We start from the raw sequence: 13,811 nt of genomic DNA, 5'->3' as shown, positions 1-13,811 counted from the left end.
CTCCTGGGTGTTTGGATCCTCTGCAGCCTTTCCCCCTTCTGGGACTTTGCCAGTCACTTGTTTATTTATGTGTTGGCTCAGCAGATGTTTACTGAGCTTCTGTTGTGCGGGGCCCCAGGGGTTACGTGGGTGAGCAAGCTGCCATCATGGTGCTTATGATCTAGTTGGAGGGGAATGGCAGATGCTGCACAAGTGATCAGAACAATAAAAATTTAATGACACTTGTGATAAATGCGATAAGGGAAAAGTATAGGGTGCTTTGAGTTTGGGGTGGCCCGAGTGGCCTTTCTGAGGAAGTGGTGGCTAAGCTGAGACCAGGGGATAGTTGAGGGAGGGGAGGGTAGAAGAGAGAATAGAGAATTCACAGGCCTCAGGGTGGGAAGGAGCCTGGATCTGTCCAGGGACAGAAAGGGGGTAGTGGTGGCAGGACAGAGAGACACTGAAAGATGAGGCTGGAGAGGGGCACTGGTCATGTTCAGGAGATCCAGGTTGGCAGCCACTCGGAGAACAGCATGTGCAGCCTGCAGTGGCTTATACGGGGAACAGGTGGAACCAGGAGGCAAATGATGAGGCTTTGGGTCGTCCAGGCAAGAGGTGATGGTGGCTCAGATGAGGAGTGGATGGATGTATTTTGGAGAGGGTTGAGGGAGAGGGAGGTGCCACAACTGACTTTCAGGATTCTGGCATGAACGGTGGGGGACAACTTCAGAAATGACCACAGCACTAAAGAGACAGTAGGGGTGAGTGTGTTAGCAGGTCATCCCGCTAGCAGTTTGGGGAAGGATTTCCCCCTCCCAGATATTAAAAAAAGTCATCAAGCATTCTGATCTAATGAGAGCACCATGAGTGTGAGTGTGTGTGTGTGTGTGTGTGTGTGTGTGTGTGTGTGTATGTGTGTCCGTGTCCCTGTAACCAGGTTTGGAGAAGGAGAGGCTGTTGCTTTAACAGCTGGAGCAGCTCCTGTGAATCACCAGTGTCATCATCACTGTGGTGAGAGGTCTCTCGTGGGGCCCCCTGCTCTTCTGTCTTTGGTGTGTGAACTGAGGACTGTTGGTTCTGTGTGAGGGTTACGAGGAAACTGGGCTCCCTGGGGAACAGACACTGGGGAAGAGGTCATTACAGCCAAGCAGGTTTTAGGATTTGACCTGGGGGCTGGGAAAGAATAATATGTAAGAGGCAGCCCTCTTGCCCTGGGAGGAAAAACAGGGACTGGTGCTAGGTCATCACCTGGCACAGCAGAACCGGAAGCCGTGATGTGCCCTCCTGGTGCCACATCTTGGGGCTCACACTTGTCCTCTGTTCCCCACATGGCATCCCCTTGTCTTGTTCCTGAGCATTCTAGTCTCACCACTGCCCTGGGAAATACAGCAAAAACATAAAAACAGATGTATACTAAGAGTGTTACTGTAATGATCTACATCAGCGGTCAGCAAACATTTTCTGTAAAGGGCCCTCATTAGGTTCCTGTTGCTGCTGTTACAGATTACCACAAATTTAGTGGCTTGAAATGATACACATTTGTTATCTTCCTATTCTGTGGGTCAGAAGTTCAAAAATTCAGGTGTTGGCTGGGCTGGGTTCCTTCTAGATGCTCTAGGGGAGAATCTCTTTCCTTGCCTTTTCTAGCTTCTAGAGGCCTCCTGCATTTCTTAGCTTGTGGCCCCTCCTTCATCTGCAAAGCCAGTAGTGTAATCTTTAAATCTCTCCCTCCCTCTCTTCCTCCCCCCTCTGTCCCTCCTTCCCCCCTCCTCTGTCTCATCCTTTGACCTCTGCTTCTTTTGTCACATCTCTGCTCTGACCTTCCTGCCTCCCTGTGATAAGGACTCTGTGATTACGTGAGGCCCACATGCTAATTCAGGATACTCTCTCCATTTCAGGAGCCTTACCTTAGTCATACCTTTGGGCTTAAGGATGTGGATGTTTTTGCGGGGCGGGGGTGGGGGTGGTGGTGGCCATTTTTCGGCCTACCACAGGGCAAGATAGTAAATATTTTAGGTTTTGCAGACCACACATTCTGTCACAACTGCTGAACAATGCCATTGCAGGGTGAGAGCAGGTACAGATGTGTGATGAATGAGCATGCTGTGCCCCAATAAAACTTCCTTCATGGACATGGAAACTGAATTTCATATAATTTTCACATGTCACAAAATACTATTCTTTTTATATTTTTCAAACACTGAAAAATGCGAAAAAGCATTCTTAGCTCATGGACTGTACAAAAAAAGGTGGTAGCCTGGATTTGGCCCCTGGGCTATAGATGCATGATGTCTTTTAACATTTGCAACGCCCCTACCAAGTGGGTATTGCTATTAGAGAAATAGTTTGACACATGGCTGGACGTTGGCAGGCAGGGCCGCTGGCACTGGAGCTGGTGTTCTTGACCGCTGCTCCTCTGTGCTGGTTCGAGCCAGTAGGGTGTGTGCTTTCCCCCAAATGTGGGTATTGTCTTCCCAGTAGACCCAGGAAGTCTGGGTTTACCAACCTTGAAAATCCCTGCGCCCTGCTGTTATCACATGCAAAGCGAACCTGGAAGACTTCTTACCGAGAGAAACCTGTATAGTTTGGTACCTGAACTCTCTCATTTGGGGCTCCGAGACATGGAGACGTAGCCTAGGCTCATTTGCGGTGTCGCATCTTGTCACCTCCTGGGAGCAAAGGAAGTCTGTCCTGATGGCAGATGCTGCCGCCACAAGCAAAGGATGCTTATGCCTTATTTTCTATGTTTTTAGGTGTGGGAACATCTGGGGGTTGTTGGAAAAAGGTCTTTGGGGTTTTGTGAGGGTGAGCTCATCAGGTTTGAGAATTCTTGGGCCTCACAAGAAATGGATGTGAGCCCGTGGCCAGGCTTTCTCCCCGTGGGCAGAGCTATGGGTGAGGAACCCTCCCCTGGGGAGAGACCTGGGGAGCCCGAGTTGTCCTGGGATCTGGTTTGGGAGTTGCTGGCCATCTTCCTTCTGACACTCTCCTGTCACTGTATCTTACTCCTTTAATTTACGGTTCACACAAGCTGTTCCCTCTGCCTAGATGGCCTGTCCTTCATTCCTTCAGCTAGGTACCTGGCTCCTCATCCTGTCGATCTCAGTCTTTGACGCCTCCTCAGAGAAGCCCTCCCTGCCCAGGTTTAACCCTCTGAACACAGGTTCTTAACGGTACCAGCTACCTCTCCCTTCATAGTTCTCATCAGCGTTGGCCATTTTATGTTTATTTCTGGTCACTGGATTAATTCCTGTCTCCCCACCAGACTTCAGGTTCCAGTAGTGACTTCAGAGGGGGGTGGCTGCATCCGATTTGGACTCGCTCCCCATCGAGTCCGCAGTAGACCAGCACAGTGCCCTGCACGTATTATGCACTCAGTAAACATTTGGCAGAGGAATAAACAAATGACCTTTAGAAAAGATGTTCCTCTCTCTGAAATGGGGGCAATTCTAGCTCCTCTACCTAACCTTAAGAGGAAGTTGAGGGTCACATAAGAGCACTTTGAGGGCATCGAACACGCATATATAAAGAATCATCTGTGGGTGAACATTCAGTTCCTGCAGAGCAAAGATACGCTGACATCCTTCGTACCAACCCAAGCTCAAGTGCGAGGTGGCAGGTCCTTGCGTGAGCAGGCTGGCGTGGAGGGCATGGAGCTCAGCCTGCCCGATCCTGAGGTCTGAGTCCTGGCACCACCTATCCCTCGGCCCTGGGATGGGGTGTGAGCACTCGGCCCCTAGTCACTTCATGGCTCCAAGGACGGCTCCTGACCTCTGAACTCTGATCACTCAGGGGATATCTGCCTGGGCTGCCCTGGCTGTGGGGGTCCCTAGCCTCACACTGCACTGTGGGGGATCTCTGGTGGCTTTTACCCCAGAGATCTCTGTCACAGGCAGAGACATAGACAACGTCACCCTTTGAGGCTGTATAAGTTATTAAGATGAGGAATGTTGAAAGATTAGATTTATGACAGCCAACGGTGGATTATGAAGAATAATTTATCAAATGTCAGTGCCCGCAGCCTACAATTTACAGAAGGTTTGCTTAAGCTGAGGACTGCCCCCTCCCCCACCTCTAATGAATGACAGATCTAATGGATGGCTTCCCAGGCTGGCCGGCCACACGGGGTGTTTATCTGCTTTTTATTAATCATTATTATCACAACATTTCCATAGAGTCCCTCCCCACAGCTCTCAATGTGCCCGGCTCCAGGGAGGCTCCTTTGGCACCTCGAAGGAACTGTAGCCACTTCTGGGAGGTGTATTAACTACCCTGGATCAGCTGAAAGGCCAAGTTCCCTCACCAAGAATAGGTTAGGGAAAATAGAACCTCACCTCCGTTTGTTCTTTAGAAATAGCACTAATTATGTGTCAGGATGCAATGCTGAGCAAAAGAGAAGTCGGTAGTCTAGAAGGCAAGAGGGAGATTGAGCAAATATAAACCAAGGCAAAGTGCAGGTGTGTACTTGTTCTTGAGGGTACGTGAACTCTGGGGATGTACGCAGGGAGGCCTCCTTGAGGAGGTGACAGTTGAGCAGTGATTTGAAGGATGAGTAGGAGTTACCTGAATGAGGAGGAGGGAGGGGAAACTTCTGGGCAGAGGGGACAGCATGTGCAAAGGTCCTGTGGTGGACAGGAAGGGAGCATGCTGGCGGTAGGAAGAGGCAGAGAGAGCTGGGGTCAGAGGGAGGAGATGGGGCAGGAGAGGAAGGCAGGGTCAGACCCTGTGTGTTGAGTTAAGGATTTTGGCCCCTGGGAAGTTGGTGAAGTGGTTTAAGCAGAGAGAAGTGACATGATAAGGTTATGTTTGGAAAACTCACCTTAGCTATATGTGGATTAGAGGAGAAAGCAGTACAAGCGGGCAGGTCATTTAGGAGGCTAGTACAGTCTCTGGGTAAATGAGGATGGTGGCTTCTACTCACTGACAGGACAGAGCCGAGAGCCTAGAATAGCTGACTCTGTCCAATGCTCTTTTCCTGGTACCTCTCTGCCTTCTTCATGGGGCATTAGATGGGGCACCACTACTGCTAGTTATTGGGTTGTTCTATAGGCTGTACTCAAGACACTCTATGAGGTTGGTACTAAAACTCCCATTGTACAGAAGAGAAAGCTGAGGTAGAGAGGGTTATATAACTGCCTGCACTGGTACTCCTTGGAGCCAGAATTTCAGCCTGGGTGTTTGACCCAGAGCTTGCATCCGAGTCGCTGTGCCGTAATGCCTCTCAGGTCCTATGTCCTGGTTAGTGGTGGCCTGCAGCCATCTGAGGGTGTGGCTGCTCCTGGCTTCTTGTTTCGCCTTTTGTCAGCTGCTTGTCATCATCCTGTGGGAGGATAGAAGCTTGGTCTGACCTGTGATGCCCTTGGCAGAGCCAGGTGGACAGCTAGGTCCTGTACCGGGAAGATCTTTAGCAAATTGGTAAGAACTGAGCATTATGCTGGCGTCCTTGCAAGAATTCAGATAGGAACACTGTTCAGTGATTTCTGGGGTTGACCCTTGTCAAAAAGGCCTCAGATTCTGCCACTGGCCCTTCATTCTTTCTTCCCAGCTTGGCATTAGCAATGCCTCATAACTCTGCAGAATTGACAGCTTGATCTTTCTGAACCTCAGAATGAACACAGTTCCGTGGAAGACGGTCTGTGTGCCCTCCAAGTGTTACTGTTATTACTTTTATTGTGGGATGCTGGGGGTGGGGGTATTCCCACCCTGAGGCAGGGCAGCTATTGAGTAGGGAGAGGGAGAGACACTTGGATGCCTGTTCTCTCCCTGGATCCCCCAGGTCTACATGGTGATATTGGAGGTACCCTCTTCTTACCTGGCCAGAAATCCCCTCCAGGGTTGGGTGAAATAGCCCTGGTCAGGGGGCACTGTCTCCAGCAGGCCCTAATAAAATGCAGGTGTGTTTTTCAGAGGCTGTTGACTTCTGTTGGATTGAGGTCTCCTCATGGTCAGAGACTGTGTCTGTTTTGTTGGTTCATGTACCAGCATGGTTTCTGTCATGTGATATTTTCTAGTCTGTAGCAAATACACAGTGGGGCACAGTAGGTCTACAGTTGTTTGTATGGAAAAGAATACAATAATTAATAAATAACAATAGAAGAATAAACTGTTTTGAGTACTCAACTGTAAACCTACTTTTGCCCCACCCTGTATTTGTTGACTGGCTGAAGCTAAGGAATGGCACATTGGTTTCATTTCATATATTCACTCTGGTCACTTGATAGTGGCTGCTTGGAGCATTGTGTTGAGTGAGGTTCTGAGGCATCGTCTGGGCCCAGCAGAAAGGAATGCTGTTATTGTGAGGTCTGGCATGGGTGTGTTTGGAGTGTATTAATTAGCTATTGCTGCATAACAAATGACCCCCAAACAGCCTCTTAAAACAACAGACATTTGGTCTCTTAGTTTGTGTGGGTCAGGAGTTTGGGAGTGGCTCCCTGGATGGTTTGGTTCTGCCTCAGAATCTCTCCTGAGGTTGCAGTGAGGGCGTTGGCTGAGGTGGTGTCATCTGAAGGCCTGAGTGGGGAAGGAGGAGCTGTTTCCAAAGTGGCTCACAGTTGGCAGGCGGCCTTGGTTCCTGACCACCTGGAACTCTCCACAGCTGCCTGAGCGTCCTCCTGCCATGGCAGTTGGCTTCCTCTGGAGCAAGCAATCTGAGAGAGAGCAAGGAGGACAGTCTCGGAAGTCAGACACTATCACTTCCTCCATATGCTGTTGGTTAGGAGTGAGTCATTAAGTGCAGCTCTCACTCAACGGGAGGGAAATAGGCTCCACCTCTCAAAGGTAGGAGTATTTAAAAATGTATGAACATATTTTAAAACCACCAGAGGGGGAATGAAAGCTCACATGCCACCCATTTGCTGTCACTGTCAGGTATTACCTTGGAAAGTACAAGAATGACCCTGAACAGGTGGGATATAAGCTAGGCATGTTTAAGAGGGAGAAGAAGGAATTGCAGCAAAATGGGGTATCAGTTGCTAGGGTGGCTGAGATATAGGGGCGCCTGAGAAATGGTCCTGAGAGGAGGTGATGAGTTTTAAGCAGAGGCACATGAAAGGTGATGGTGGGTTTTCCTCCAAAGCAGATGGCAGTGCTTTGCAGAGCCCTAGTTAGCTGGAGCTATCTCGTCTGCCTCAGTTGGAGTTGGGGTATGGGGTAGGGTCAAGCCATTCTATTAGCACAGGGACTCACCTCCCTCCCCATCAATCTGCAGTAGATTGCCGCAGCCAAACGTGAGATGGGCCATTTCAAGACCTGGAAAGCCAGGTGTTCTTTGCTGATGCTGCCATGCCCCTGCCTCAGGTGCCCTGGGCAGTCTCCCCAGCTCCGAAGTGGGAGTGGCCTGGCCTTGGCATCTAGGCCTGGACTTGCCTGTTTTGAGCAGGCTACTGTTTTCTTCTGGAGTCAGCCAGTCCAGGGTTTGTTAGAGTCATTAGCATTACCTTACAGTGATGTAGTTTCTGAACCCAGAATAGGTGTGATATCTATGAGGACGAGGACAACAGGATGGAATATGTGAAATTAGGCCATCTTGGAAAATCCAGGACATCTCCCATTTTGTAACTGGTGAGTCAGGCCCCACAGGGACTTGAGGCTGGCTGGGCTCGGGTGAAACTCCCAGGAGTCACACTGTGGCTTCTCCGGAAGGTCCTGACTTTCTGTCACCTTATTTTGGGCAGAATGTGGACCCTGGCCAGTGTTTGGCTGCTCAGTATGGCATTTTGGAAATGTCGCCCAGTAACCTGGCTTCGTGGGAATCTGCATGGCTGGTTTTTCTGGATTCTCTCACTCTACCCTGTACTGGGGTATAATGTCAGGTAGTCTCCGGATTCCCGGACCCCAGCCGAAACTAGCCTGCTGAAGTCTTAACCTGAGCCCCTGTCTTCTAAGCCCCCGGAGGATGACACATTTCTTCCTGCCCCTCTGATGTGTTCTGCTCTTAAAAAACCCCCTACCCCCATCCTTAAAAAATCAGACCATACAAAGCTAGAGAAACTTTTTTCCTGATTATTTTTCCTTTTTTTAGACAAGGACATTGATATATTTGAATCATGGGCCGACAGTAATTAAAAAGCACATAACTAGTCATTTTAAAATGCAGTTGTTTTACTTAATTGATTTTGCCGCCAGACCCAGAGGGGGGGGGAAGAAAAAAGGAACAGGGGTGTGGGGGGAGAAAGCCTTAGAAGGGGAGACAGGTTTCTGTAAGTGACTGGAGGCAGCCCAGTGCCTGCTTGAATGTAATTGCTGCCCATGCCGCAGTTTGTTTCTGCTAATGGTTTTCCACTGAAAGGGCTGGGGGATCAGGCCTGACTGGAGGGGGGTTGTGTTTATTTCAGCTGCGTGAGGGGTGGAATTCTGCTTTCAGGACAGGGTCTGCTTTTCCTTACTATCTATCAGCTTAAAGTACTTCCATTGAACACTCTGAATCAAGGTTCCATTTAGAGATACTTTATTCATATTTAATTACAGGCTGTAGCACCAATCTTTAATTACCTTTTTTATAAGCCATCTCGGAACATCCACTAGCAATCATTTATTGTGTGTGTGTGTGTGTGTGTGTGTGTGTGTAAGCACAGGAGCATATGGGCATGTGACTTGCTCTCTGAGGGGGAAGGGATGGCTGCTGGGGCACTGGGAGGTGGTGGGCGGGCCCAGTGGGGTGGGATATCTGCCTGACAGGCATCCTCACTTCCCTTGCCTCTCTCCTGCTTCTATTGGTCAGACTGGGAATTTGGACAAGTCCTCAGAGCTGGGCCTTGTTCAGGGTGCTGAGTTGGCAGCTGGACCCCCTCCATCCCCTGGTGGGAGCAGGGAATTATGGGAGGCCCCTCTCATCCCCTGGGGATATGGCAGACCAGGCTTCCTCTTACCCTGGAGATTGGGATGCTTGCCTCGGCCCTTTTCTTTCTTCACCTCCCCTTGGAGTGCTCTTGGCAGCCGTTTTTGCCACATAGCCTTAGCAATGCCATGTCACTCTTTGGTTGCAATGACTCTGCAGTGTCCCTTCAATGACACTGATTTGAAGACTGGTTGTCCTTTTCAGAGAATGAGCCAGTGTTCCCAGGGAGTGAGGTCAGATCACTCCCAAGTCCCTTTGCAGTGGGGAGTTTGGGCCATTCTAACTGTCTGGGAGGTGAGGGTCCTAGTTCGCAGCTCTGCTCCAGAAAGTGTTCTTGGTGCTCCTTCAGGCACTACAGAGGATTTCCAAAGGAACTAATGTTTTTTAAAAAAATATATCTTTATTGATTTCAGAGAGAGGAAAGGAGAGGGAGAGAGAGAGACAGAACGTCAATGATGAGAGAGTCATCGATCAGCTGTCTCCTGAACGCCCCAGACTGGGGATCGAGGCCGCAACCTGGGCATGTGCCCTGGCCGGGAATTGAACCCTGATCGCCTGGATTTTAGGTCGACGCTCAACCACTGAGCCACGCCCGGCTGGGCAAAGGAACTAATGTTGATCTCATTATGTAATGGCTGGGAATGTTGCTGAAGTTCTACCTCTTCTATTCCTGGATCCCTGTCCCAGCAAGAGGGTGGAGAGAGGATGGAACTCACACTTACTGAGCTCCTTGGGGATGCCGGGCACCATGCCTGTGTTTCTTTAATTTATACCAGCTGGGGCTGAGAACACACCGTATCAATTAGAGCCCCTTCAGTTGTTTGTGACAGAAAAACCCCTCAAACTGACTTAAGCAATTAAAGAAATTATAGGGTGGGCATTCAGGCATGGCCAGATCAAGGGGCTCAACCATTGTGATTAGGATTCACTCTCCCTGTCTCTTGGCTTTGCTTTTCTCTCTGTTGCTACTGTGTGACCCCTGGCATCTCTAGGCTTCAAGTTCAATTTTAGCAGAAAGAAAGAGTCCCTTCTCCTACAATTCAAGCAAAAGTAAAATAATTGAATCTGATTAGACCAGTTGGGTCATGTGTCTATCTCAGAACCAATCAGTGTGGCCCAAGGTATTAAAGGAGTCTGGCCAGGTCTGGGTCTTACACCCACCCTGGACTAACAGACGGAGTTCATCTAGGTAAACCCCACACATGATATGTGCTTTTATTTAAATTAAAAAAAAAATTGATTTGGGGGGGGAGAGAAAGCGATTTGTTGTTCCACTTATTTATGCATTCATTGGTTGATTCTTACATGTGCTCTGACTGGGGCTCAAACCCATAACCTTGGTGTAACAGGACAACGCTCTAACCAACTGAGCTGCCCGGCCAGGGCTGATATGTACTTTTACATTTGATGCTTTTGGATTAGTAGGAGTGTGGGAGCAGGAAGCCCCAGCCATTTCAAAGGAAAGAAAGAGTTCATCCAATTCTTCTCCAAATCTTTGTTTGTCACCAACTAGTTGCAGCCCTGTTCTTGGTGCAAGGAATTCAGCAGCGAACAAGATGGACACAAGTTCCTGCCCACTGGGAGCTGATATTCTAATGAGGCGATATGGGTGGTGGTCCTTGCATTCTCTTACTCCAAGGTCCGGGATAGAGTCTCCTGCAGGGAAATGCTGGGTGATTCGGGGTGGGTGATGTGGGATATGGCCCTCAGGGAGCCTAGGACTCGCACAGGACGGAGAAAGATGGGTTCATGGTTGGGAAGAAGGGGGAGGGGGGGCACCGGGAGGGGTACAGATAAGGACCCAATGAGGAAGAGGGGGGCAGGGAAGCCAGTCTGTACCCATCTCTCATGACAGTGAGCATAGGCCCCTCCCATGTTGCCTGGACCTTTGGCCTCCGAAGGATGTTGATAAATGGGATGGAGTTTAGTGAAAGCTAAAGGAATGGTGACAGGGCTGGAGGGAGTGATTTATGAGACAAGATTAGCAAAGTGATGGTGCAGCCTAGCAAGTGGGGATGGGATGGTGGCTGTGGGTCATGCAACTGCTGAAGTCCAGGGAGAGGAGAGGGGCTGAGGGCCTGGGTGTTTGCTGCAGAAGGGGGAAAAGGGAGGTAGGGGCATGGACTGAATAGGCCTTGGCCTGCAATGTGTGAAAAGGAGGGGAGGTGTGTGGTGATCCACATACACATTTGTGAGGTGTGTGTGTGTGTGTGTGTGTGTGTGTGTGTGTGTGTGAATGTGATGTCTGGACTTTCCAGAATTGTGAGGCTATCCAGGGACTTCAAGAAACAGAGGGGATGAGAATTTTAGCCTTGGCCGATCTTGCAAAAGGCTTTTGGGGGCCTCCTTCCCATCTGGTAGGATATTTATATCTGGACCATGTAGGTGTGACCACTCAAGCCAGAAAAACTTTTTCCCAGGAAAATCGTTATGGCATTTCTAAGCGGGAAGGAGGGAAGGCGAGAGGGAAGAGATGGAAGAATAAGGGTATACATTCCATTTCATAGAGAAAGTGAGGCACAGGAAGGGCAAGAGCCTTTGGTGGCAAGGAAGGTGAGGACCAAGTGCAAGGCTTGGGCCTGCAGCCTGGGATCTCTGCCAGGAGGCTGGGCTAAGAGTGAGCTCAGGAACCATGTTGAGGTTGCTGCTCAGGCAGGAACAGGAGGTGGTGGTTGGGTTGGCAGCCTTCAGCCAGGGCTCCTTGAGCTCTCCAGGTTGGTGGGGTTGGAGATCTTCCATCTGACCCGTCTTGGGCTGCCCTGGTCCCAGGTTCTGTTAACTTGTGATTATATCCATATGTGAGAGCCTTGGAGGCACAACGGTGGATAATTTAATGGGTGGATTATGCATAGTTCTGAACATTCTAGGTAGCACTTCTTTGGCCTTAAATGGAGGTGCTCAGGGCACCTTTGCACACCTATGAGAACACACCCTCCACATGTGTTTTCTGTCTCCCTCCTTCCATATGCCTGGTGTTAATCTCTGTGGCAGCAAAGGGCCCAGGCCAGGAGCTGGGCTGGTGTACAACTGATAGAGCAGAAAATCTGTCGTGGGGGCATCGATGGCACAGGCTCTGGCCTATCCTCCTGGCCCCTCTCACTGAATTGAGTCATCTTCATTGCTCTGTCCTCTCTCTCTACTCTTGACAGATCCATGAGTTGTTTGTGAGCTTTGATGACACCCCTATGGGAGCTGCTTCCCTGGCCCAGGTCCATAAGGCTGTGCTGCGTGATGGGCGGACGGTGGCTGTGAAGGTCCAGCACCCAAAGGTGCAGACACAGAGCTCGAAGGACATTCTCCTGATGGAGGTGAGAACCTTCCCCTTTCACCCACCTTCCTCCTAAGTCTGTGTTTCCCCACGATCCAGGCAGTGCCAGGGAAACTGGTTCAAAGCTGGTGGGTAGATGTGTCCCTTTGAGCAGCAGGATGGCAGAGAGGAGCTTGAGACCACAACGAAGAAGGTGTCATGACAGTGCTGTGACCATAGGACCCCATGGCTGGGGTGGTCAGTTCTTCTTGATAGGTTCCTGGGAACTGCATGTGGAGGTCTCAGAACACACTAGACAGCTACGGGGGCCAAGGGGACCTCTGGAGGATGCTGTAGAAATGAGAACAACCAAAGGTGATTTCCTTGGGGGTACAAAAGTTACATCTTAATTTGTTAAATTATAACAAAAGAGAGCATGTGGTCAACCAAGGGATATAAAAATGACAGGCAGGTCACAAAGAAACACTGATGCAGATTGCATATGTGCTTGTCTGATGTGTTTTGAATGAACTGACTTGCATGCCTCAAAATGGCCCTGGGAAAAAGCTCTAGTGGAGACTGTGTCTCTGAACTTTTCTAGCTCCGTGCCTGGAGCAAGGGAGGGAGGGTGAGCCAGCCACTGCTTGGGCAGTAGCCAGCACCCTCCACGAGAGGTCAGCAGTTCGTTTAACCTGCCAGCGTGCCCCTCTCCTTCCTTTTCGCTTTCCCTTTCCTTTGCTCCCTTTCCCCATTTTGGACTCTTAGTTTATTCTTTCAACTCACTCTGACTAAATTTAACACACTCATTGAGGGTCTCTTCTGCATCAGGTGAATGAGCAGCATCTTCTTCCCCAGGGAGCTTCTTGTGTAGTGGAGGAACAGGTCTCTACATAGACAGTCACATGTGGAGACATGAGTTCTGTCCGAGGGGTGCTTGTGAGGCACCGGGGGCACTGTGCCTGGACTGATGAGGGTGTCGAGGGGGCTTCACGGAGGAGTCCATGAGGTGGCCAGACAGGGGAAGGACAGCCCTGCTTGTGGGAAGGCCCCAGGTCTTAGAGGAACAGGTTGGAGAACTTTGCTGAGTCTGATGGTGTGAGTTGGGAGTGGTAGCAGGTGAGGTGCTGGGAAGGTAGGCCTTGTGGCAGGCCTTGTATTCCAGGCTTAGGCATCAAGTGGTATATGTAATATATATGTGTTCACTGTGGAACTGATCTGATCTGATTGCATTAGAATAAAAATCTGTTGACAGTCCAGAGGATGTATCTGAAAGAAGAAAGACTAGCTAGGGAGACTAATTGAGGGGCTGCTATAACAGTCTGAGAGAGAGATAATGACGTGAACCAAATCAGTGTAGGGGGGGTGGAGAAGAGGGGTGGGTTCAAGGGGTGGAATCACTGGACTCTGAGACCAGCTTTACAGGGAGTATGAATGAGAAGGAGGAGACTAAAGTAAATCATGGGTTTCTGGCTTAAATGATTAAGTTTGGATGTCTAACCATGTGTGTCAGTCTGAGTCTAGCTGGGGAAAAAAGAAATTGCTCTAGGTATTTCAGAGGGAATTTGAAACAGAAAATGGGGCTCACAGGAGATGGAATTGCCAAGAAACCAAATGGGTTGGTGAGACAATTGCCAACAATAGGAAGCTACTCTCAAGATGGAGAGGCAAAGAGAACAGGTGGTTCTCTGGAGCCCAGGAGCTGGGGCTCCCTGGTGGAAGCTGGGACCATGGAGAGCTGGCCTGATGGGA

The 13,811-nt window shown here is 49.8% G+C and overlaps 1 protein-coding gene across 1 annotated transcript in view; it reads left to right on the top strand.

The window, feature by feature from the left end:
• ADCK1 (aarF domain containing kinase 1) overlaps positions 1–13,811 on the top strand; it is a 94,239-nt gene that overhangs the window by 40,616 nt on the left and 39,812 nt on the right. The window contains exon 4 of the mRNA XM_016220169.2: positions 11,965–12,123. Within this exon, the coding sequence (XP_016075655.1) occupies positions 11,965–12,123 (159 nt within the window). The remainder of the gene's footprint in view (positions 1–11,964; positions 12,124–13,811) is intronic.

The sequence above is a fragment of the Miniopterus natalensis genome, chromosome 1 (assembly GCF_054644295.1).
Source record: "Miniopterus natalensis isolate mMinNat1 chromosome 1, mMinNat1.hap1, whole genome shotgun sequence".
NCBI lineage: Eukaryota > Metazoa > Chordata > Mammalia > Chiroptera > Miniopteridae > Miniopterus > Miniopterus natalensis.
Note: the sequence above shows the minus strand (reverse complement) of the source record. Positions and strands in the feature narration are given on the sequence as shown.